Genomic DNA, 26,887 nt, shown 5'->3' with positions numbered 1-26,887 from the left:
CCTCCTCTGTACCAGTGCCCCCTCCCCATGTGCCAAGCTTCTCGGAGTCACGGTGGACGACCAGCTGACCTGGAAGCAGCACGTCGCCAGCACCGTAAGATCAGCTACCTACAGGCTGTACATGCTGTGCAGACTCAGGTCACTGGGGACGCTGACAGACGAGTTAAGGGGGGTGTACCTCACCTTCATCCTCCCCAAACTCATGTATGCCTCCCCAGCGTGGTCCTCCTCCCTCACACACACTCAACAGTTACAGCTGGAGAGTGTGCAGAAAAGGGCATGCAGGGTCATTCTTGGCCCTGCCTACACCACTTATGAAGAAGTCCTGACCACCCTGAGTCTGTCCAGACTATCCACCAGGCAACGAGAGGCTCTGGAGAAGTTTAGAAGGGGACTACTGCATCATCCACGTCTCAGACACATGCTGCCGCCTAACGCACCTCGCCCGGTCCGTGCCACCAGACACCACAACAAGATAACGCCCCTAAAGGCGCCGCGCACGGACCGGTACAGACTCAGCGTGATTCCCACCATGGTGCGAGCCATCAATCAATAGTCCCTTCTAGATTAGACTTACCATTAGGATTAATGTTAAGTATTTCCCCACCCCCTCTGTACATTTTCAGTTTGTTAACTGCCTAAATAATAAAACCGTTTATTATTTAGGCGCACACACACACGCACACACACACACACTCTCTCTCTCTCTCTCTCTCTCTCTCTCTCTCTCTCTCTCTCTCTCTCTCTCTCTCTCTCTCTCTCTAGTCCAGAAGTTTTCCTTCATAACAAAACTCGAAAGACTACTGGTAAATAACGAAACTGAACTGGTTTCCCATTGAGAGTGTGACTTGGGCTGGAGGGATCAGCCGAAAAGGAAACGTAAAAGCATCATCATCAGCAACGGCAATAGCACTCAAGAGGAGGGATTCATGAGAGGCTCAAGAGGACAAAACAGTTATTCCACCACAGCTCGTTCCTTTCCCCGTTCACTCTATCATTTAATTATACAACTTTTGGGGATAAGAATGAACGTGCAGCCTTGCAGGAGATAAATGGCATAGGCTAAAGCTGGTAGTCATGAAAAAATATGGGAGGAATGGAAGGGAACACTGAGTTGAATGTTTTGACCTCCATATTGTTCACAGAGAGAGAGAGAGAGAGAGAGAGAGAGAGAGAGAGAGAGAGAGAGAGAGAGAGAGAGAGAGAGAGAGAGAGAGAGAGATTTGATACGACCTTCTGCATTGACCAGACGGTGAATATGAAATCATGGGACATTCATGACCGGAACACTTTACAATTATGGATTAGCGATGCGTACGGTGTGTGGTTCTCTCTCTCTCTCTCTCTCTCTCTCTCTCTCTCTCTCTCTCTCTCTCTCTCTCTCTCTCTCTCTCAACCGTCCGTAAACAGTAAACACTTCATTCTTTGATTTCCGGATAAGCTGAGGCGAACCCATAATAACCCGAGGCTTCGCAAGAGTCGAAACTTTGGATCGTCAAGTTTTTCGAATGCAGGTGGCGTCGAGATGGATGTGTCTCTGGGGGGTTTCGACTATGATGATGATGTCGTCTTGGCTGAAAATTACTTCTTAAAGGAGCGAGATTGTCATACTAGTAATGAATGAAGGAAGAAACAGGAAACTGTCAAGTATTATCTGTGCTGTCAAGTATTATCTGTGAAAAATGAATGAAGTAATGTTTTGTGATTATTATTATTGATGTCATTACTAATACGAGTATGATGGTGCTCTGAATGAAGAACGTCATTATAGGTCTTATAGGTCTTATAGATGATATCACAAAAAAAAATCTTAGAATTTAGTGAAATAGAAAAAGAAGTTAAATAGGAAATGGTAAATAAGGAAATAAAAGAATGAAAAACCAAAGTTACGAGAAAACTTAATAAAATGTAAAAAAAATAAAACGTGAAAAAAAAGCTGAAAAGTTATAAAATAGCTGAAATAATAAAATATTATATGTTTATGGATCAAATAAAATGTTAATGAATTAATAAACATATAAATAAACAAAGTAAAAATGAAAACTGAGATTGATGAAATTATATGAAAAATTTCACAATAAACAAAATATGAAGAACAAAATACTATCAATAAAATCATTGACAAAAAAGAAACCACTGAAGTGAACACACTTCATTCAATTACTGACCAAGTTTCCTGATCAGAGATAAAGAAAAACACATGAATGTCTGAAGCTATTAATGAACGTGAAATGAATGTTGAATTTTGATATGTTTAAAGCAACAGCAAAAGTTTCACCAAAATCTCTAAAAGAGGATGACCAAGACTCAGTAAGGAAAGCCAGAAGATAACCAGTAGAGCTCCCTTGACGAAACCCATACTGGCGATCAGATAGAAGGTTGTGAAGTGATAGATAGATAGTTTGAGGGATTAGAATGGTCACCCTTTTTAGGAACAGGCAGAATTCAAGCAAACTTCAGCAAGAAGAAAAGATAGATGTTGATAGACAGAGCTGAAAGAGTTTGACTAAGCAAGGTGCAAGCACAGAGGCACAGTTTCGCAGAACAATGGAAAGGACCCCATCAGGTTCGTAAGCTTTCTGAGGGTTAAGGCCAGCGAGGGGATGGAAAACATCATTGCGAAGGATTTTAATAGGTAGCATGAAGTAGTCAGAGGGTGGATGAGAGGGAGGAACCGGTCCTGTATCATCCAAAGCAGATTTTTTTTCCAAAGGTTTAAGAAAAGAGATCAGCTTTAGAAATAGATGAGATGGCAGTGGTGCCATCAGTTTGAAGTAAAGGAGGGAAAGATGAAGAAGCAAAATTATTGGAGATATTTTTGGTTAGGTGCCAGAAATTACATAGGGTGTTAGATCTTGAAAGATTTTGACAATCTTTTAATGAAGAACACACATTTGTTTAGGTCATGCTGATACAGGTTGTCCGGTTAGACAGAGTCTGTGTTAACTAGTACTATACAAGAAATGAACAAGTTAGACTTGACTAGTTTTACATTTTAATGTATATGTACATATATAGACCTTAATTATAAATATGATACATATATATATATATATATATATATATATATATATATATATATATATATATATATATATATATATATATATATATATATATATATATATATATATATATATATAGACACTTTTTTTTATGTAGGAAGGATACTGGCCAAGGGCAACAAAAATCTAATAAAAAAAATGGCCACTGAAATGCCAGTCCCATAAAAGGGTCAAAGCAGTGGTCAAAAATTGGTGGATAAGTGTCTTGAAACCTCCCTCTTGAAGGAATTCAAGTCATAGGAAGGTGGAAATACAGAAGCAGGCAGGGAGTTCCAGAGTTTACCAGAGAAAGGGATGAATGATTGAGAATACTGGTTAACTCTTGCGTTAGAGAGGTGGACAGAATAGGGGTGAGAGAAAGAAGAAAGTCTTGTGCAGCGAGGCCGCGGAAAGAGGGGAGGCATGCAGTTAGCAAGATCAGAAGAGCAGTTGGCATGAAAATAGCGGTAGAAGACAGCTGGATATGCAACATTGCGGCGGTGAGAGAGGGACTGAAGACAGTCAGTTAGAGGAGAGGAGTTGATGAGACGAAAAGCTTTTGATTCCACCCTGTCTAGAAGAACAGTATGAGTGGAACCCCCCAGACATGTGAAACATACTCCATACATGGACGGATAAGGCCCTTGTACAGAGTAAGCAGCTGGGGGGGTGAGAAAAACTGGCGGAGACGTCTCAGAACACCTAACTTCATAGAAGCTGTTTTAGGTAGAGATGAGATGTGAAGTTTCCAGTGCAGATTATAAATAAAGGACAGACCGAGGATGTTCAGTGTAGAAGAGGGAGACAGTCTCCAAAGTCTCTAAAAGAGGATGACCAAGACTCAGTAAGGAAAGCCAGAAGATCACCAGTAGAGCGGCCTTGACGGAACCCATACTGGCGATCAGATAGAAGGTTGTGAAGTGATAGATGTTTAAGAATCTTCCTGTTGAGGATAGATTCAAAAACTTTAGATAAGCAGGAAATTAAAGCAATAGGACGGTAGTTTGAGGGATTAGAGCGGTCACCCTTTTTAGGAACAGGTTGAATGTAGGCAAACTTCCAGCAAGAAGGAAAGGTAGATGTTGACAGACAGAGCTGAAAGAGTTTGACTAGGCAAGGTGCAAGCACGGAGGCACAGTTTCGGAGAACAATAGGAGGGACCCCATTAGGTCCATAAGCCTTCCAAGGGTTTAGGGCAGCGAGGGCATGGAAAACATCATTGCGAAGAATTTTAATACGTGGCATGAAGTAGTCAGAGGGTGGAGGAGTGGGAGGAACAAACCCAGAATCGTCCAAGGTAGAGTTTCTAGCAAAGGTTCGAGCAAAGAGTTTAGCTTTAGAAATAGATGTGATAGCAGTGGTGCCATCTGGTTGAAATAGAGGAGGGAAAGAAGAAGAAGCAAAGTTATTGGAGGTATTTTTGTCTAGATGCCAGAAATCACGAGGGGAGTTAGATCTTGAAAGGTTTTGACATTTTCTGTTAATGAAGGAGTTTTTGGCTAGTTGGAGAACAGACTTGGCATGGTTCCGGGCAGAAATATAAAGTGCATGAGATTCTGGTGATGGAAGGCTTAAGTACCTTTTGTGGGCCACCTCTCTATCATGTATAGCACGAGAACAAGCTGTGTTAAACCAAGGCTTAGAAGGTTTAGGACGAGAAAAAGAGTGAGGAATGTACGCCTCCATGCCAGACACTATCACCTCTGTTATGCGCTCAGCACACAAAGATGGGTCTCTGACACGGAAGCAGTGGTCATTCCAAGGAAAATCAGCAAAATACCTCCTCAGGTCCCCCCAACTAGCAGAGGCAAAACGCCAGAGGCACCTTCGCTTAGGGGGATCCTGAGGAGGGATTGGAGTGATAGGACAAGATAAAGATATGAGATTGTGATCGGAGGAGCCCAACGGAGAAGAAAGGGTGACAGGATAAGCAGAAGGATTAGAGGTCAGGAAAAGGTAAAAAATGTTGGGCGTATCTCCAAGACGGTCAGGAATACGAGTAGGGTGTTGCACCAATTGCTCTAGGTCATGGAGGATAGCAAAGTTGTAGGCTAGTTCACCAGGATGGTCAGTGAAGACTGACTGCAGGCTGTTTTATCGATTTTCAACGTTTTTTATTATTTATTTATTTATTTATTTATTTTCTAATGCCAACCCTGTCTATTAATGAAGGAGTTTTTAGCAACTTGGAAGACAGACTTGGCATGGTCTCGGGTAGAAATATAAAGCACATGAGATTCTGGTGATGGTTCAAGGTTCAAGTACCTTTTGTGGGCCACCTCCCTATCATCTATAGCACGAGAACAGGATGTGTTAAACCAAGGTTTGGAAGGTTTAAGTCAAGAGAGTGAGGAATGTACATCACCATGCAAGACAATATCACTTCAATTATGCGCTCAGCACACAGAGACGGATCTCTGACACGGAAGCAGTAGTCATTTCAAGGAAAATCAGCAATACCTACTCGGGTCCCATCAACTAGCAGAGGCAAAACGCCAGAGGCACCTCTGCTTACGGGGTCCTGAGGAGTGTTTGGAGAGATAGGACAGGATACAGACATGAGATTGTAATCGGAGGAGCCCAAAGGAGAAGATAGGATAACAGTATAAGCAGAAGGATTAGAGGTTAGGAAAAAGTCAAGAATGTTAGTCGTATATATTTGTTAAGACAGCGTTGAACAGTCTCGATGGTGTTGTAGTTTATCACGTCTCGAGGAAGTCCATTCCATGGATTAAGTACACGGTGTAATTTTTATTTATTTATTTATTTTTTTTTATTCATGAGAGGTGAAGGATTTCTCAACAATTTTGCAACCGTTTCCTCGTGTGTAATTTGAAAAATCTATCGTGAAATATTTATTGCAGTCCTTTGGTGATTTTAAACACCTGTATTAAGTTGTCTTTAGTCTTCTTTATGTCAACGGGGAAAAAAAATATCTAAGACGTTCCTCGTATGATTTGTTTCTTGGGCTGAATTCGTATTGATTTTAGATAGATGGATAGATAGATAGATAGATAGATAGATAGATAGACAGATAGAGAGAGAGAGAGAGAGAGAGAGAGAGATTAACGTGAAAATCTCCTTGTCATTCCAGAAAGAGAAAATGAATGTAGATCAAGAATTTATCGTGCTTACTACATCCTCCCTTCCTCTCTGGCCACCCTCTTAACGGTTTCTTTCCCCTCTCTTCTCTCTATCTCCTGTTCTTCATTTACCCTTCTTTCTTCCTCATTTTCTTCCGTTCTTTTACCTCTCTTTTTTTCCTTTCTTTTCTTTCTTCTTTCGTTACCTCTTTCATTTATTCCTTTTTTTCCTTCCATTATAACTTTTCTTCTCTACCTTTCAGTTTTTCATTCCTTCCGCACCTCTTTTGGTATCTTCTTTCTTTAATGTTTTTTTTTCCGTCTCTCTTATCCTTCTTCCCTTTCTCCCTTTCCCCCGCATTCCTTCCTTCACCCTCATTCATTCCCCATTCCAATCTCTCTCTCTCTCTCTCTCTCTCTCTCTCTCTCTCTCTCTCTCTCTCTCTCTCTCTCTCTCTCTCTCTCTCTAACGAACACGGCTATCACAGAGAGAGAGAGAGAGAGAGAGAGAGAGAGAGAGAGAGAGAGAGAGAGAGAGCAGTAATCGTCCTTGGAAGTGTCAATACCAATTCCCAATAACGTGAGGACCTGTAATTGTCCAATAGAATTTCACTTATTTATCAATATTTTGTGTATTTTTTATCACACTGTAATTTGAAAGTGTGTAGCAGAGGCAGGCTCTCCGTTTTCTGTGTTGTGCTTCGTTTAGCGGTGCTTTTTAGTATTCTTTTCAGTGCTTTTTTTTTTTTTATCATGGTAGGGGGAAAACTAAGACTTCTAGCGTCTGGTTTCTGTTTGTCTCAGTTATATAAGTTCCCCCCCCTCTCTCTCTCTCTCTCTCTTCGATTTCTGAGCAGGGACAGATGGTCTCCGTTTTTATTTTACCTTTCCTTTTCTATTTTTTACGCATTAGAGCACCATCTGGTTGTCCTTCCTTTTTGTCTCTGGATAAACCCAGAGTACTCGTAAATCAATGCTACCCTCAGTGGCTGGCCTCGCTGGAATCTCGCTGGGCTCCTGGGGGTGTCTGACGTGAGAGGTGGCGGTGTTGGCTGTCACTAAATCGATATTTTTGCCAACTCTGTGTTTTCGGTCTCCGCCTCGTAAATCTTTTGTAAAACTGCTTCATCAACCTCCTGTACAAATGTCCACCCTTTCTCCTCTCTCCCTATTTTCCCTTCATCTCCCTTCATCTTCTCGTCCCTCCACCTTTCCTTCTTCTCCCAGTTCCTTCCTCCACATCCTTCACTTTTTCTCTTCCATCTCCTCTTCACCCTCTTGTCATTTCACCTGGTTCTCCTCACCTCCCAGTGCCTCCTTTCTCTGCAATCAAAAACTCTGAACTCACTTTTTGCTCCTTCTGTCACATTTCCAAACCTCGCTCATCCATTCTTCGTTTTCACCCCACCCTTCCCACACTTCCACGTCCATCTCTTTATCAGCCCCCACAAGGTCTCAGGTGAATACATGTCACATCAAACCATCATGTCGCCTCGCCGCTTTGTTGCCTCTCCAGTACAGCTATTGCAGACTCTTATTGGTGACTGTGTCTTCACGGCCTCCTCTGGATAAGAGAAGAGGGGTTCCGTGAGTTGTCTTGCCTCCTTGTGGGTTCTTGTAACAAGGAAACAGATATGTTGATAATTTTCTGTCATAAAAGTTGCCTATCAAGAAATTATACCACGAAATCCAATCGGTTTCGTGTTTATAGATCGAGTAAAGGTGAATATATGGACTAATAATTTGTTTTGAATCAAGAATACCCCAAGGACCAAGGACTGGGAATATGATCGGCAGAATGTTGAGATTTTTTTTCTTTCTTTCTTTTTTTCTTTCTTTTTTTCTTTTTTTTTTTTTTGTGGAAGGGTCTGTAACATTCCGTACAGGAAAAGTGAACATATGAACTGATAAACAGTTTCACATAAGAGTTCCCAAAGACCTAGGAGAACTGTTCGAGCCTTGCCAGATATTTTTTTTTTTTTTGGGGGGGGGAGGTCTGAAACATTGTATGAAATAAGACACCACCACTACTTCAGGCAGCTACGGGTAATACGCAGCTTGGCATTCATGTACCAGTCCTCATTGTATAAGATAAGCGTCTCATTTCCATGGTTAGGAATGCGCCGTGTGATCCAAGCACCCTGATATGGCGAGGTCACGGGCCATTGCCACTAAGGCCTGCCATCCAATCAGGGGCCTCTGGAAACTTGCGTGTGGAGACTTGTGCTGCACAAGTATGTGTGACGTTGATTATCTTTGACCGCACACAAATTTACCTGTCTTCTTTTTCGATTACTACTACTACTACTACTACTACTACTGCTACTACTACTACTACTACTACTACTACTACTGCTGCAGCAATATATTATACTTACTACTACTGCTACTACTACTACTACTACTGCTGTTGTTGCTGCTGCTTGTACTGCATCCTGAAAGGGGCAGATGTACCGCTCTGGTACATTGTGGTGGGACGCCTCGTCCGCCTCACATTCCATTCTCCGCGCCCTTTCTTTGGAACCTAACCCAGGCTCTGGCCGCCCCTGCCATCACTACGTGGAACTGAGGTCAACCCTCATCCATTTGTCTCCGGATGCCAGCCCCTGCCGTGACCTGAACCGGCCCAGCAACCAGTTCAGCATGAGTAGTCGCCGTCCTGCCAGCCTCTGGCATGGACGCACGGCTCCTGGCAACTTCATTTAATTACCACTTGTACAGTTTATTTATATTAATATAGCGCAGCACTTGCCATTGTGTTTCTTTGACCACCAACTACACAGTACTAGAAGAAGAAGAAGCAGATTATCCTAGTACATAAAAATGGTGGCTACGGTGGAAGGAGTCGACGGAGTCGACGCTACCATTCCTCCATGCCCACGAGCCCTGCTCGTCGCCAGCTACTCCAGCTCCATTCATCGCCTCTGGGTTACCTGGTAAGCCGTCACCGACACACTTCACCGAAGCAAACTGCTACGCTGCTACACGTCTACGGTGCTTTCTTCAGCTGCCTTCCGGATCTCTTTCAAGCTTCTGCCAAGCCTGCCCCGCCAGCCTGTTCCAGTATGACTTCAAGCCATCATCGACGTTTTCCTTGTTTCAAGTCTGGACTTTTCAAGCCGTCATCGACGCACCTCGACTGATCTAAGCTGCGTTCATATCGTTTCAAGACTCAAGATTACGAGACACCAAGATCAAATCATTAAGGTATACAAACAAACCATCGACAATAAGATCTTGAAAAGACTATTAACAAGTCGGAGGCAGGACGTCTCGCCCGCCTCACATTCTATTCTCTGCGCCCTTCCCTTGGAACATGACCCAACCTCTGGCCGCTTCCGGCCATCACCACATGATAGTGAGGTCAACCTTCATCCCTTTGTTTCCAGACGCCAGCCCCTACCGTGACCTGAAATGTTACAGATAGCAATGGTGTAATTATCATTGACGGCACACTTATACGACTACTAATACCACCACCACCACCACCACCACTACCACTACCACTACTACTACCACTGCTACTACAACTACTACTACTACTGTTACTACTACTGTTACATAAAAAAAAAAAAAGAAATAAGGGAAGCTGCAAGAAACAGTCAGGCTTACACATGGCAGTCCCTGTATAGAATATACCTACCTATTTCCACCTTTCATCCCCATCCATAAATTTGTCTAATCCTTTCTTAAAGCTCCCTAATGACTCAGCACTAACAACTTGGTTAATGAGTTCGTTCCATTCACCTACCACTAAATTTTTCAAGCTTGAACCCATTACTTCTTGTTCTATCCTGGTTATTGATCTTAAGAATTTTGCTTACGTCCCCCTTGTTATAACCATTACACCACTTAAAGACTTCTATCAGATCCCCTCTTAACCTATGTCTCTCTAGAGAATGTAAATTTAACAGCTTCAATCTCCCTTCTTAAGGGATATTCCTCATCCCCTGTGTCCTTTTAGTCATTCTCCTTTGTAACGATCCCAATAGACCTATATCCTTCCTGTAATATGGGGACCAGAACTGCACAGCGTAGTCTAGATGAGGTCTGACCACCGCCAAATATAACTTTAATATTACTTAGGGAGTTAGGATTTTAGGAGTGTAAAAAGTAGGAGTCCCCTGTTTCTGGCCTCTATGCATTGCTTTCTTAGGAGTTCAGAGCTAACTATAACTCCTAAATCTTTTTCGTATCCTGAACCTATCAGAGCTTCATTGTTTATTATGTACCTACTGTCTTGGTTTCCTCTTCCTACACTAAGTACTTTGCACTTGTTGATATTACGTAAACTGCATTTACCATCTGTCCATTTGTTCATCCTTTCCAAATCTGCCTTTAAGGCAATGGCATCCGATTCTGACCTAATTAATGATAATAATAATAATAATAATAATAATAATAATAATAATAATAACAATAATAATATAATAATAATAATTATTATTATTATTATTATTATTATTATTATTATTATTATTGTTATTATTATTATTATTATTATTATTATTATTATTATTATTATTATTATTATTATTATAAACGGTTTATTATTAAGGCAGTTTCCAAACTGAAAATGTACAGAGGGGGTGGGGAAATACTTAACATTAATCCTAAAGCTAAGTCTAATCTAGAAAAACGAAATACTATTGATTGATGGCTCGCACCATGGTGGGAATCGCGCTGAGTCTGTACCGGTCAGTACGCGGCGCCTTTAAGGGCGTTATCTTGTTGTGGTGTCTTGTGACATGGACCGGGCGAGGCGCGTCAGGCGGCAGCATGTGTCTGAGACGTGGATGATGTAGAAGTCCCCTTCCAAACTTCTCCAGAGCCTCTCGGTGCCTGGTGGATAGTCTGGACAGACTCAGGGTGGTCAGGGCTTCATCATAGGTGGTGTAGGCAGGGTCAAGGATGACCCTTCACGCCCTTTTCTGCACACTCTCCAGCTGGAGCTGTTGAGTGTGTGTGAGGGAGGAGGGCCACGCTGGGGAGGCGTACATGAGTTTGGGGAGGATGAAGGTGAGTACACCCCCCTTAACTCGTCTGTCGGCGTCCCCAGCGACCTGAGTCTGCGCAGCATGTACAACCTGTAGGTAGCGGATTTTACGGTGCTGGCGACATGCTGCTTCCAGGTCAGCTGGTCGTCCACCGTGACTCCGAGAAGCTTGGCACATCGGACCACCTGGAGGGGTAAGGGCCCACTGTGAGCTGGGGAGGGGTCACTGGTACAGAGGAGGTAAAGAAATGCATTACTACAGTTTTGCTATGGTTGATGGTCATCCTGCTCTCCTCCGTCCACGTCTGTTATCGCTCCAAAATTCCTTGCAGTGGAGAGTAGTCTGGGTTCCTGTTGGAGACTGGGACGCCCACGGTGCAGTCGTCCACATACTTCCAGCGATGGAGGGTGTCAGTGAGATCGTCGTTAATCAGGAGGAGGAAGCATAGTGGACCCATCTTGGTCCCCTGGGGGACCCCACATGTCATCTGTTGGAAATTAGAGACAGATCCCTGATAGCGAACGGCCTGACGCCTCCCTGTGAGGAAGTCGGCTAGCCAGGCTACCAGGTTAGGAGGGAGACCCAGACTTATTGCCTTGCTGATGACAACAGTGTGATCATCAAGATCAAAGACTTTTTTGAAGTCCACAAAAGCAACAGCTAGAGAAGTGTTCAGCTTGTCCAGGTGGCTGTGGATGAATTCAAGGAAGCTGGTCAGGTAATGGGAGGTGGAGGTGGCTTTAATATTTCCAAACTGTCTGATATCCACGGTATTACAAATTTTGGTGTAGGCCCAGTCATACACAAAATCTTCACAAATAAGGCTAGAGATGGGGGTGATAGAAACTGGCCTGATAGAGACTAGCCAGTCCACAGTCACCGAGTGACTGTGGACTGGAAGTTTTGGGGATGGGGGTGACGTAAGATGTCTTCCAGCCCGCAGGGCAAGTGTTGGGAGAGAGAGGCATTTATTATGGAGCATAGCGGTGTTGCTAGCTTTGCAGCAAACTCCTTGTAAATTTTTATAGGAAGGTCAGTGGGTGTGGTGGATCTTGGTTTAAATTTAAGTCTTCTTTTAAAAAACATCCATTGCCTGGACAGTGGGGGGAGGGGAGGGAGCGGGAAGATAGGCAGGAAGCGGAGCGGTATAGAGGGGAGGAAATGTCTGACAGATAGCGGCAAAGTGATCGTTAAGCTCCTGAGCCGCGAGATTAGCAGGAAGGTGTGAGGTGCAAGGAAGAGATGGTGTGCTTTTGTAGGCCACACAAAGCTTTGATCTTAGCGTACCACTGTCTGTTGTTGGCCAGCTTGAGGTGGTGTATCTTGTCCTGGTAATAGCTTGCCTTGACAGCCTTAATCTCCCTGATCACTCTAAATCTACCTATCTTCGTGTCATCCGCAAATTTATTAACATCACTATTAATTCCACTAGCCAAGTCATTGATATATATATATATATATATATATATATATATATATATATATATATATATATATATATATATATATATATATATATATATATATATATATATATATATATATATATATATATATATATATATATATATATATATATATATATATATATATTAAAATCAACAATGGCCTTGATACTGATCCCGTCTTCGACTGGCTGGCTATCTTTAATTCATAATTGTTTTTTACTTTCCTCGTTAACCTCCTGACTGTTCTGATTCATTATATTGTGCCCTTAAAACTTCTTCCCTTGCCTTCAATCTCTTACATATACTTCTCTTTTGCCCTATGTATATTTTTAACTAACAGTCATCCATTTATAATCATTCTTCTGTGATCTTATTTCTCTATAAGGGATATTTGCTAACTGTCCTGTATGTAATTTATCAAAGAAATATTTATACAGCTCATCTACATTTACCTCCCCTAATCTTCTCATCTCGCCCCACTCCATCCTTCCCACTCCCTCATCTAGCCGCCTCGACCTCAACTCGCCCATCTCAGCATGACCTGACCCTCCAACATACACATATCTCCCGCTCTCTCACTCCTCCGACCCTTCCGGTCACTTCTCCCCTCCTCCTGCCCTCACCCTCAAACCTCACCTCATCTCCCTCGCCCTGCCTTATCTCTTTCAACTCCGTCCTGGATCTTACCTCTCTCTGCGTCCGTTGGCAGTCAATTCCTTAGAGGTACCATTTCAATTATTCGAAATCTGCTCTCCTGATGTCAGGTATTTTACTAATATTTTTGCTTCTAAAAGTTTCTTTCCATTTTAATTTGCACTAATTTCGCAATGGCCACTGTTACCTAGCTGTCCTCCAACCTCTACCTACGTGACTGCTTCCTCCCTGTTAGTTAGAATTAAATCTAGAATATTATTCCCCTTGTGGGTTCTAATATTACCTGTTTTTAAAAAATTATCCTGAATTACCTTAAGAAATTCCTCTCCTTCACTGTTACCAACCATCAGGCTCCAGTCGATATTTCTAAAATTAAAATCTCCTACCACACATATATGACTGTACCTGCTTGCTCTTTTTATTTTTATGCCATAGTGAGGTGTTAATTTCCTTTGTACTGTTCGGTGGCCTGTACACTACTCCCAGTACTACTGACTGTGATCCTTCCTTAATATCTACCCATATCGACTCTATTTTGCCATCTGTTTTAATTCTGCTGTTAAGACAACATTATAATATGTGCCCTAACGTACAGCGAGACACCTCCTCCTCTCCTGTTCTCCCTATTTTTATAGAATAGTGTATAACCTCTGGATTAAATACTTTTCCTGACATATCTAACCAAGTTTCTGTTAAAGCAATATTATCAAGGTTTTCTATACATACCATTTCTCTAAGCAAGTCTATTTTATTCAAAATACTTCTACAATTCGTGTAGTAAACACTTAAGCTATTCTTCTCCTTCTCTGAGCTAGTTACCTCTCTAGATTTAACTAATTTGTCCTTCATTTCGTCCTCTCAACATCTTCCTCCTTCCTGACTAACGAGAAAAGCGCCGGAGTGCAGCTACCTTCCGTTCGAGTACTCCTGCCAAAACCCGAACACCCTGGCGTCATAAATGTACTCCATCCCTGGCGTATAAGGTGTCCCTACCATAGAAGAGGTCTCAGTTGTCGATGAACGTCCATCCACTACTCCTATAATGATTTGCAAGCCTGCGATTCACTGTAATAGCCCTGGATAGTCATTCAGCACCAACTCCCCTCCTCGGCCAGATACCACATACCACAGGGATCTCTCCCTTGTCCCTAATCCTATCCAAAGCCTGCCTAAACTTCCTGAAGAGCTCCTCACTCCTGACCTTACCAAGGTCATTCCTTCCCACTCTGAGAAAAACAATGGACTTGGTCCCATCATTTTTCAAGCACATCTCTAGCCTATCAGCTACCTTCCCTATCTGAGCCCTGGCAAACACATCCTCGACCCACACTTCTTAACTCTCACACAAAATGCACTATCTAAGTGCCTAACCTGACGATCACCAAGCACTAGACACTTTGGGGCAGGGTAATTGCATCTGCCCCCTCTTTCTCCTTGCCTCTTCCTGCCACGTCCACCTCCTCCGTCACTCCCTCCAGCACACTGAAGGGATTCCTCATCTCCACATGGTGCGCCTCCAGGCAAGCCGCCTTGATGATCTTCAACCACTTGGCGCTCCTGCGCACAATCGACCACTGCTCCTCTTTCGCCTTACTAGATAAGGTGACGGCGGAGCACGGCCCTCCTTCAGGTGCTGAGATCCTCTCACAGAACTCAGCCTGCAGGTCTGAGATCCTCTCACGAAATTCAGCCTGTACCTCCGAGATCCTCTGATGAACTCAGCCTCCACCTCTGAGATCTTCGCAACGAAGGCCTCGAGAACAGGAGAACTAACACAACCAGACGACTTAGCAACATAAGGCGCCATGTCTACACTAGCCAGCTATAGCGTCAGATCACTGCTCACCACACACGTCCGTTCGCTAGGAACTCTGACCTGAGACTGCAGAACTCTGACCTGTTACTACTATTACTACTACTACTACTACTACTACTACTACTACTACTACCACCATTACTACTACTACTACTACTACTACTACTACTACTACTACTACTACTACTACTACTACTTTAATAAAACGACCTCCATCGAGATTACGCCAGAACTGTTTTATGAATGATAGGATCTTTCGTAACACAGTCTATAAGCTCCAATCTTGCCAATGATTGTGGTCGTCTCCACTCTTTATTACCTAACTTTACAAAATGCATGAAAATAATATTGCCTTAAATATTGACTTATAATTATTCGTTAATTAAATCCCTATACTATATACACTATTCGTTAATTACATCCCTACACTATCTTACTCTTAATACACTCTCCACAATTGTGGCCTCATAGTCGAGGCTAGTTATTTTCGTGGGTGTTGAGGAGGAGTTTCTACTACCCCTGAGACATAAGAGGGCAGACCTGGGCAGGGAGAGTGAGAGCCGATACCTCATCCAGGCGACAACAAGGCTCCTTGGCTGGTGCTCCTTTTCTGCCAGTGTCAACTAATTTTAAGTAAAAGCACCTGATCCCGCCAGACGTCGTGAAGACCAGGGGCGTGAAGCTGTCTTGATCCACATGCTGGATCCTCTCTCCATATGCCCTGATCTTTTCTGCTCGTTCTTTTGGTGGGCGGCTTCCAGGGAGAGATCGCGGTGGCATGCGGCCATCGGGTCGAAGATGCTGATGTCCATGAAGGTCTTCTGTCTTCTCATCCGAAACCCACGGGCACTGATGTCTACTCGAGCCTCGTTGCTAATATTGGCTGTCCTCTACCGCATACGCTCAACATCCAGGGCGAGTTGAAGTAGTTCCGTAGAGACATCGCGGCACACCTCTCCGACCATATTGGCTGTTGGATCCCTCACCTCATCGTGCCTAATGCACAAGAATTCCGCTTTTTACACGTTATGGTATGATTGACATCATTAGGGGATCCACAGGCACAGGTGTTGGGAATTTTCTGCACTGTCCAGCCATACCTCAGAGCAACGGCGTCTTGAAATTCTTGTTTTGTTCAGGCTGAAGCCCCTTCCTCTAATTGGAGGTGGGGTTAGCCAGTTAGATGCTTTAGTTTCTTGTGCAATGTCGACTTTACTGATTATATCAGTAGGATGCTTTTAAGTGTTCTTAAAAGATGCTTTTAAGTGTTCTATTTTGTTCTTCTGCGCTCTTTGTCTGTCTATTGATATTTCCCTCTTTTGCTCAATGATTGCATTCTGGTCTATTTCCCCATGTGCGTCCTGATCTATGATTTTTTTTTCTGTAAGGGATCTAGTTGAGTCGATGGAATTGAGATGTTCCACATCAGCCTGTCTATCAGGGGATGTGATCCCCATCCCTCCGAGTCTTGGTGGAAGTACAATCAAGGCCCTCTCATCTTCTACTAGTGTGTGGGATCTCAGAAGTGCTGGTAGGAAGGTGTTCTTGATGGAATTCTCCAGTGGTTTGAGCAGAGGGCTGTTGCCTGGGATGGTGCGCATAACGAAGATCCATCGGTACTGCAGGCCAAGCGTGTAGGCTGTGTGGGTTACGAGTGGCTCTATCCTGGTCATGTCAGACAGTACCTCCATCTCTTTCACCACTCGGTCACTTTCTCTCCTGTGTACTCCTTATTGAACTCCTCTGTTCCAATCACAGCACCCAAGTGTCGCTGTTCGTCCTTCGTCACAATGACCTCATTAACAGTGAAAAGTTCCACTGCATTGTCATAAAGGTCGGGTTTGACAGTAAGGGCGGACTTGCTAGCATTGGGTGTATAACCTTTACAAGAGCCATTATCACTCACTAGGTCCCACTACTTAAGTCTGTGATTTTCATCGGCCCCTGATAGATCATCCGCATTTATCATATGAAATTACTGGATCACTGATAACCCAACAGCGTATATAGCCATGACCCTCCATTGATTTTAGCACCGTAACTCTATGATTACTACTACTGATTACTACTACCACTACTTATATACATGTTCGATGGTTTACTGCACGTATTTTCCTCATACTTTGCTAGTGAGGAACATTTGATTCAGATGTTATGAAGCACTGTTTTCCTGTTTATCGTATTAAACGCATTTTTGGTGTCCACTAATAGCACCGCTTCACATTCATCTTGGCCATAGATCTCTCCCATAGCGTGGATGTCCACTTCTCCACCTGCCTGTTGTCTTGCGCACTCTTATAGATATCCTGCCGCTTTCCTCACGTCGTCCTTGACCACGGCCATGATGCATATCCCAACAATGCGTCGTAGGACTTCCCCAACATCAATGGGCCTGCATCTCGCCTTCTTGTCAAGGGGGATCAGACGGCAGGCAGTCAGGGCGTCCACATGCAGACATCTGGTGGTGGTAAGTTTCCTCGCCAGCGCTGCCAGGGAGCAGTCACAACTCACCAGCGGCACTGCTACAGTAGGTGCTGCTCAGTAGGCGGTGCCATCCTTTCCCATCAAGGCCTGAAGGACCTCCACTGCCATGTGTCTGGAGAGGTTTTTTCCACATCATCACTCCTGTTATCATCTCGTAGATGACGCTATTCGGAATTTGATGGCAACCCTGCACTCTTGAGACTGCGAATTACTAGGTAGCGGATGTTTTTCCTTCAGCAGTTGGATGGTTTCCCTGTTGAGTGGTAGCACACAGCCTGTCTGGTTTACATTAAGATCCCGCGGTGCAGATGAGACGTTGCCTTGCGGCATCTTAACTGGAAAGCTATGGGCCTTGTCTAATACTACTATTACTACTGCTACTACTACTGCTACTGCTACTACTACTGTTACTACTACAACTACTACTACTGCTACTGCTACTACTACTACTACTACTACTACTACTACTACTACTACTACTACTACTACTACTACTACTGCTACTACTACCACTACTACTACTACTGTTACTACTACTACTACTACTACTACTACTACTACTACTACTACTACTACTACTAGTTACTACTACTACTACTACTAATATTACTACTACTACTACTACTACTACTACTACTACTATACTACTACTACTATACTACTATTACTGCTACTACTACTATTACTTTATTTAATTCATGCTCGTTTTCTTCCTTATCTATTCGATTTATGCTCATTTTCCACGCATCACTGTTTTCTGTGCTGGTGTCCCGGCAGGAAACGAGGCGGAGGTGGAGGGGACTCTGTCGGTGCAGCCTCAGGCCAACCCAGTGGGCGGCTTCGACGACTACTTCCTGAGCCTGACTGTGGAGAAAAACAAGAGGAACCCCTGGTTTGTGGGTGAGTGACTGGAGAGAGAGAGAGAGAGAGAGAGAGAGAGAGAGAGAGAGAGAGAGAGAGAGAGAGAGAGAGAGAGAGAGAGAGAGGTAGTATTAATAATAATAGTAGTAGTAGTAGTAATAGTAGTAGTAGTAGTAGTAGAAGAAGGAGGAGGAGGAGGAGGAGGAGGAGGAGGAGGAGGAGGAGGAGGATGGTGGTGGAACTATCCTCAGTGTGCCAAAGTTGCTCTCCTCTGTCACTCCAATAATTTCTTTTGAGCAACCACAACGAGGGAACTTGGAATCACCAACCGTCAGACTGAGGCGGCGATTAGTAAAGGCGGCGCGGCTATCAGGCTCTCGGGTGTCCGTTGGTGTGTGGCCTTGTGACGTCACTCGTGTTTTTTTTACCTGTTTGTCTTGCCTATGCCGCCTCCCTTCCTGCCGCTGACTCCACCACTGCCTCCGTCTGCGGTTTGAAGCTGACCAATAATTTTGGCGTTATTCCCGCCGTGTGAGGGAAGTCTGTCACCAAAACTTGGGCCGCCACGCAGCCAAGATAACTTATGATCTGAAGGCGAATGAACTTTCTCTCTCTCTCTCTCTCTCTCTCTCTCTCTCTCTCTCTCTCTCTCTCTCTCTCTCTCTCTCTCTCTCTCTCTCTCTCTCTCTCTCATTCATTGTTGTACTGGTATTACTGATACTCGTTTCCCTTTTCTGCCTTTAACCTCATACCAGCCACACTGCCGGTAACTTATCACAACACATGCTCTGTCAAACGTAAATGGATGAATATAATTTTTTTTTTAGTTTATCACTTGTCAGTCAGTCAGTCTGTTCCTAAGTGTTCATTTCTCTCTCTTATTATTACAATATTTTTTTCCTTATCCTTTCTTATCTCTATCTTCTACCAACCTGCTGTAAAGTTATTTCAAAACACGAGCCATCAAAAATTTATGGAAGAGTATTAACTGTTTTTCTTTCTTATCATTAATCATTCATACTGTTCCTGGATGTTCGTCTCTGTCTTGCCATTTACTCGCAAACCAGCTTCCCTCGATCAGGTTCGCTCAACAAGCAAGGAATCTTGTCAAACCTTCCCCCCAGTATTTGTCAAGACTGACACCCCACCCATCCTCGGCCACGCCAGACTTGAGCCCTCCATATTTCTTGAGGTATAAATATTTTCGTGTTGTTCTTGTGTGTTGTTGTGTAGCCCTGTACGCTGCTTGATGCCGCCATAATGTGTGCGTGCGTGCGTGCGTGCGTGCGTGCGTGCGCGAGCGCGCGTGGTGTTAAGGCGTGGGTAGGTGTGGGTGTGAATGAATGTATGGAGAGTGTGAAGTTTAGAGGAAACTGGTTCCCAAACAGAGTGGTAAATAGATTCAGTAATCAGGTTGTCAGTGCTGAGTCATTAGGGAGGTTTAAAAGATGATTAGGCAGATTTATGTTTGGGGATGAAAGATCGAAATAAGTAGGCGTATTTTGGGCACATTATGAAAGTGCAGATGCAAAATCGAGACCATGTTCGAAAAGCGCGACAATACATTGGTAAAAAGAGCTGCGCTGTTGTTTAACTCCCTCACTGCCTTATCAACACTTTTTGGGGAATTATTGAGCCCGTGTTTGCCATCCAGCGACACGTCTGTCAGTCGGTCTCTGGTGCGCATAAACTGGTCATAGTATATTACAGTGGATCTTTCCGTTTTCGAGACCAACAAAGGGAAGAAACATTTTATACAGGGACTACCATGTGTAGGCCTGATGGTTTCTTGCAGCTTCCCTTATTTTCTTGTTTTGCAGTAGCAAACACACACACACACACACACACACACACACACACACACACACACACACACACACACACACACACACACACACACACACACACACACACACACACGTGTCAACGCCTTCCCAACAACTGTTCACCTGTGTGATGATGATGAGTCTTAATAATCCCCTGTTCCTCGCCACTACCATCCCATGCTTCCTTCTTCCGCCTCTCACTCCGGCGGGGCGAGCACAGATGAGCTGGTAGCCTACCTAACTTTTTGAGGGAGAAGATTGCTTTAACTGAAGCGAATCAAGATCCTCTTGGAGAGGGAACATAGTGTGGGTGTGATTGTTATGGCTCTGTTGTGTTGCGAGTTTTGCGGTTGTAATGGAAGACGTCTGGCTTTAATTGGGGAGATATGCAGGGTAGACGAGTGTTGTTGTGATCGTTACTGAAGACTCCTGAATCTGATTGGGGAGATATCCAGGTAGGGTTGATGTAAAGGCTGCGTACTAAGAATATATTTGTGATAGAATATATTTGTGACGTTACTCCTTGAAGGACTGAAGGCTACTTGTTATTAAGATTAGGAAAGATAAATCCTATTAAGTCATATTTCCTTTCTTTCAATCTTCCCTCCTCTCTTGCCTCCTTTAGTTCCTGTATCCTCCTGTGTTGATCAGTTTTCTACGATTATGTTCCTTTCCCTCCCTTTCTCTCTCTCTCTCTCTCTCTCTCTCTCTCTCTCTCTCTCTCTCTCTCTCTCTCTCTCTCTCTCTCTCTCTCTCTCTCTCTCTCTCTCTCTCTCCTCTCTCTCTCTCTCTCTCTCTCTCTATATATATATATATATATATATATATATATATATATATATATATATATATTATGTGTGTGTGTGTGTGTGTGTGTGTGTGTGTGTGTGTGTGTGTGTGTGTGTGTGTGTGTGTGTGTGTGTGTGTGTGCTCTTTCCTCCTCTTTCCGCTTTCTTCAGTACCTGCCTGCTCCTATGTTCTCATTCTATCTTATTCCTCGTTTTGTGATCCTTTTATCTCTCATTGTTTCCTTTCTTCCATAGTCTTCTCTTGTTACCTACTCCCATCCTCTATCCCAGCGTGCCTAAGCTCTCCTCTCCTCCGCTCTTTACTCTCAATTATTCTCCCTCAGTTTCCATCACGGTTCATCACGTCACTCATTACCGCTGCAGAATAATTCAATGCCTCCTCTTCTTCCTCTCCTCTCCTCTCCTCCAAACATAGGCTTCTGTCGCACTTGACTTACAAAATATTTGGGAACCATTTTACGATACTGGAGCCTTGACTCCTCTTCTGTCCTTTCCCTTTTCTTACTCACCAGGTCTGATGAGCCACTTGTTCCTCAGTAGGAGTATTTAGAGCATTAACTGAGCTAACAGTAACCTCTTCTTCTCATTCTGTAAAGCACTGAGGAAATAATTTTTAGTCCACGTCATTGTCTTCGTCGCTCCCCTTTTAGTCTCACACTATCAGTCCATCCCGACCTTGCTTGATCAGAATACTGGGAGAATCACTTCGGCTGCCGGTACCCCCAACTCATCCCTCACGCCATACAACGCAGCCACCACTAGAGAATGCACGGGGGCGGAGCAGCTGACGGCCAAGAACACACAGTTCGAGGCGCAGTTACAGTTTGTGTCGGACGCTGTGATGGCCTTCGCGTACGCCTTCAGGTAAATAGTTCCACCTCACCTGTTGATTGGTATGTATGTGTGTCTGTGTGTGTGTGTGTGTGTGTGTGTGTAATAATAATAATAATAATAATAAACGGTTTATTATTTAGGCAGTTGACAAACTGAAAATGTACATAGGGGATGGGGAAAAACTTAACATTAATCCTAACGGTGTGTGTGTGTGTGTGTGTGTGTGTGTGTGTGTCCCTGTCTTCCGTTCACATTATTAATAAGTTTTGCCAGTTCAGTTTTTCACTTATTATTTAGCTGCTCTATTTCACCACTACCACCATCACATATCACACACCAGCACCAGCACCGCCACCACATATTACACATCATTACCCATAACATCCTTCAAGACCCTGCTCTCTCTCTCTCTCTCTCTCTCTCTCTCTCTCTCTCTCTCTCTCTCTCTCTCTCTCTCTCTCTCTCTCTCTCTCTCTCTCTCTCTCTCTCTCTCTCTCTCTCTCTCTCTCTCTCTCTCTCTCTCTCTCTCTCTCTCTCTATATATATATATATATATATATATATATATATAATGCACACCCAGCATCCCTTTCCGCCACCACCAATACCACCACTAACCTGACCTCGCCTGCGCCTTCTACAGGAACATGCACCGGGACCTGTGTGAGGGTCGCGGCCTGTGTCCCGCCATGAACCCTACTGACGGGGAGAAGCTCCTTTCCTACCTACGACAAGTGACTTTCACAGGTGAGAGAGAGAGAGAGAGAGAGAGAGAGAGAGAGAGAGAGAGAGAGAGAGAAAGAGAGAGAGAGAGAGAGAGAGAGAGAGAGAGAGAGAGAGAGAGAGAGAGAGACTCCCTACACCCAATTAGGACAGAAAAAGCAGGCTGTAATACGAGAATGCTATTTATTTCCCGAATCGTTGGAACCAATTTATTCCTCCCTTTTCTCCCTACCCCTCTTTTCTCTCTTCCCTGTCCCTATATTTCCCTTAAACATCGCTTCTCTGTTTCCCTGTTTACGTCCCTCACTGCCTCTTCTTTCTCGCAAATATTCCCTCCCTCCTTCGCTCATTCCTTCCTCCTGCAGGCCTAAGCGGTGACAGGTTCAAGTTCGATGACAACGGTGACGGGCCTGCGCGCTACAACATCATCCACTTCAAGCAGGTGTCGCAGGGCCGCTACGCTTGGACCACCGTCGGCACCTTCATCGAGGGCAAGCTGAGGCTCAACATGTCCGGTGAGTGGAGGATGTGCTTGGGTGGCGGTGGGAGGTGTGGCTGTGAGGTGAAATGAAAGGTGGGTGGAGGTGCAGCGGGAGAGGGATGTGTATGTTTAGAGGTTAAGAGAAGGTTGGTTGTAGTAGTATTATTAACAGATAGATAGATAGATAGATAGAGAGAGAGAGAGAGAGAGAGAGAGAGAGAGAGAGAGAGAGAGAGAGAGAGAGAGAGAGAGAGAGAGAGAGTTGGCTAATTGGGTGTATTCACACGTATCAATCAAGGCGTCTCTGAGGAGCAGTAGGAGGAGGTGGTGCGGAAGGAATGGGTGGGGAGGTTGATTGATTGACTAGAAAAAAAAAAAAAAGGGGGGGGAGCGAAGGCTCCGCAACATTGTGGGTATATGGGGGAGGAGGAGGACGGGAGGAAGAAAGGCTGATAAAAATCAAGGGAAACGTAAGTAATGAATAACACGAGAGAGATTTCTATAACTAGCACACACACACACACACACACACACACACACACACACACACACACACACACACACAAGTACAGACAAAAAAGGGGTAATTGAGGAGCTGCAGTCAAAAATTGGTGACCGTGTTAATTACGAAGAGGACCACAACAACTGTGCCAACCTGCGCATCAGTGGCCTGGAGGAGCAGTCAGGCAGTGAGACACAGGGGCAAACACCAGGAAATAAGGCAATACTATTAGAAGAGAAGCCTCAACTACCCTCGATGAGCCTCGAACCAGCGCACAGGGTAGGCCCAGCCACTCCCTCCGAACCCTAGGCAATCATCAGCGCTCGAGAAACTGTTATGAGGAACGGCAAGAAGCTTAGAGGAACAGGAATGTGCATGAGTGACGACTTTTGTCCTGCTTCCCAGAAAGGTAAGAAAAAATGGGTTCCACTAATGACAAATCCAAAAAAGAATGGAAAAACAGCATACTTCCACCATACGCGACTAATAATTAAAGATAAAACTGGGAAACGATCATTACTCTCGGTGTCTGGCGCTGACTCGCCTCAGAGGTCCCGGCTTGGCAGCTTACAGTGTTGGTGGAGTCGTGGCGACGGGTAATGCTAGAGTAAATTCTGCGTTTAGTGTTGTGTGCGGTGTGTTGGGGGCTCCCAAAGCTGACGATGTGACACGAGGAAGAAGTGATGGATGTGCTGACGCCGATCTTGCGGTGTCGCGTCGTGGCGGTGCTGAGGGGATTTAGATGACTACGTGTGACCTGGCAACATCTGCCGACACTATTGGACGTTACCACAAGACTTTCGAGAATCGCACGAAGAAACAGACAAGTTAGAGTGTCAGTGTCAAATATAATATGATTTACTGATGTACTTGTCATTGCTATTGGTCTTGCTTTACAATTATTACCACATGAATTTACTATTATTACTACTTCCGCAACACAGTCAATGTTGCAGTACTACAATCTCTATTACTATCATTGCTACTACAACAATTATGGTTGTGTACGTAGTCCAAGACAAGAAGAGTCGTGTCAAAGTTTTGTTCGAAAATTAGTGTAACTCGTAAAACATGAAAACCCGCTCAGACAAGAGTTTAAAGCTTCATATCTGCCGCTGATGGGTTAAAGGCTAAAGACGTATATCATATGAAGAAGTCTTTAAAGTTCAGCAAATATATTGAACATCATGTGTGCTTCAGACATTGCTTCACGCAACTCTCGAGAGGATACATACTATTATGACGTGTGAAGTGTGTTGAGTATCGAAGCTCCTGTGGCACCACTACTAACCGTTCCAATGACATACTCGTATGGCATTAACCACCGAAAGGCTAGTCATTGACTGGATGTCCAAAATTCATGACACGAATTTTGTTCTTGACTGCACATCTATTTACTACATCCATCATTTACTACTACTACTACTACTACTACTACTACTACTACTACTATTTGCCATGTATTTACCATGTATGTTATAATTTTTTACCATTTGTTCCACCATATATTTTTTTTTATTATATGTAGGAGGAACACCCGCCAAGGACAGCAAAAAAAAAAAAAAAAAAAAAAAAAAAAAAAACCCACTGAAATGCCGGTCCCCGAATAGCGTCCGAAGCGGTAGTCAAAAATTGAATGATAAGTGTCTTGAAACCTCCCTCTTGAAAGGAATTCAAGTTATAGGAAGGTGGAAATACAGAAGCAGGCAGGGAGTTCCCGAGTTTACCAGAGAAAGGGATGAATGATTGAGAATGATGGTTAACTCTTGCATTAAAGAGGTGGACAGCTTAAGGGTGAGAGAAGGAAGACAATCTTGTGCAGCGAGGCCACAGAAGGAGGGGAAGCATGCAGTTAACAAGATCAGAAGAGCAATTAGCATGAAAATAGTCATAGAAGATAGCTAGAGATATGTGGCGATGAGAAAGGCTGAAGACAGTCAGTAAGAGGATAAGGGTTCTAGGATGATTCGTTCCCAGGTGAAATGTCCCGGGTGATTCATCCCCGGGGTATTCATCCCTGGAGGATTCGAATCCTAGGGTTATTTGTCCCTAGGGTGATTCGTTCCCTTGGCTGTATTTTCGTCGCGTTAGTTACGAAACTCCATTACTAAGAACACAACATTTAAGACACAGGAACTCAGTCTTGTACCTGCTCACTTCCAATCTCCTCTCCAATGCATATCTCCATCTTTCCAGTTCAGCTTCCACTATTTCTCTACTCTCACAACAAATCACTACGTCGTTTGCAAACTTTATGGTTCGTGGGAAATCTTTTCTCATCACATCAGTTATAGTTGCAAACATGAACGGGCTCAAGGGCGATCCTTCCATCATTCTTGCAGCACACCTTACTGCTATCATGCTGTCAAACTACGCTGGTAAATGATGAATTTACTTACAACATTTAGGGAGAACGGCACACACTAAAACCTTCTGTAGGGCTAACACAGTATCTAGTAGGATGGGGTTTACCACTAGTAACCCCAATATCGGATCCACTTAACTACCCAAAATGCTACCCAAATCGCCAGCTCTTTTGAGCTCGTATTTCTCGTACAAATGTCAAGCTACCACTGAACAAAGGAAGGCTCTAAGCAACGCCGAGCGACGTCCGCGGAAGGCTGCTGGTCACGTGAGTGGTGGGGGTGGGAAGGAGGGGAGGGAAAGGGAAAGGAACGGGGAGATGGGATGCTATGGAGCGCGTTTCTCCCACTTCATCATTTCTTGCTCGCCGGTTATGATATCTGAATTTACTTGCCTGGCCACTCTGGGTAAAGAGGCCAGTCGTAATATTACTGTCTCATGTGGAACTTTGGTTTCTGCTCTCACTTGGGATACTGGTTTCGATATGTCATAATAATAGACAAAGGGGAAAATGAAACAACTAAACTAGGTTTCATGATTGGCGGCAACCAGGCGCGCCTGACCCATCTGTCTGCTCGCTTTTATTCTTCATTTTTTCTCTATGTTCTCTCCTTTTTTTCTTTGCTCTGGTCACTAAGCTGCTCTGCGTAACACGCACCTTCTGCGGAGAAAGATTTCGGAAGTTAAATGACATGATTTTTTTTCGTCACATTTAACAAATAAAATCACAACACTGGACAAACATTAAGCAAGGTAGGTAATTTTCTTAAAGAAATAATTCATTATTATCAGAACTCAATATCAGCAGGGCAAACGTACAACGTAGTTATTACAAAATCAAATTATTAAATATTACAGAACGCTACAAAAAACAAAAAAAAAGTCACAACCCAGCCCTTCCTCAAGACACAATCGGTGCCGCTTCTTTTTCCTCCTCCTCCTCCCACGAGACCCATTTCTG

At 43.8% G+C, this 26,887-nt stretch overlaps 1 protein-coding gene across 1 annotated transcript in view; it reads left to right on the top strand.

Moving 5' to 3' along the window:
- LOC135115230 (metabotropic glutamate receptor 6-like) overlaps positions 1 to 26,887 on the top strand; it is a 112,987-nt gene that overhangs the window by 34,803 nt on the left and 51,297 nt on the right. The window contains 5 exon segments of the mRNA XM_064031770.1: positions 18,304 to 18,426; positions 21,711 to 21,742; positions 21,744 to 21,886; positions 22,500 to 22,603; positions 22,945 to 23,094. Coding sequence (XP_063887840.1) covers positions 18,304 to 18,426; positions 21,711 to 21,742; positions 21,744 to 21,886; positions 22,500 to 22,603; positions 22,945 to 23,094 — 552 coding nt within the window.

This window comes from Scylla paramamosain, chromosome 29 (assembly GCF_035594125.1).
Source record: "Scylla paramamosain isolate STU-SP2022 chromosome 29, ASM3559412v1, whole genome shotgun sequence".
NCBI lineage: Eukaryota > Metazoa > Arthropoda > Malacostraca > Decapoda > Portunidae > Scylla > Scylla paramamosain.
The sequence above is the reverse complement of the archived record's forward strand: the minus strand, read 5'-3'. Positions and strand labels throughout refer to the sequence as shown.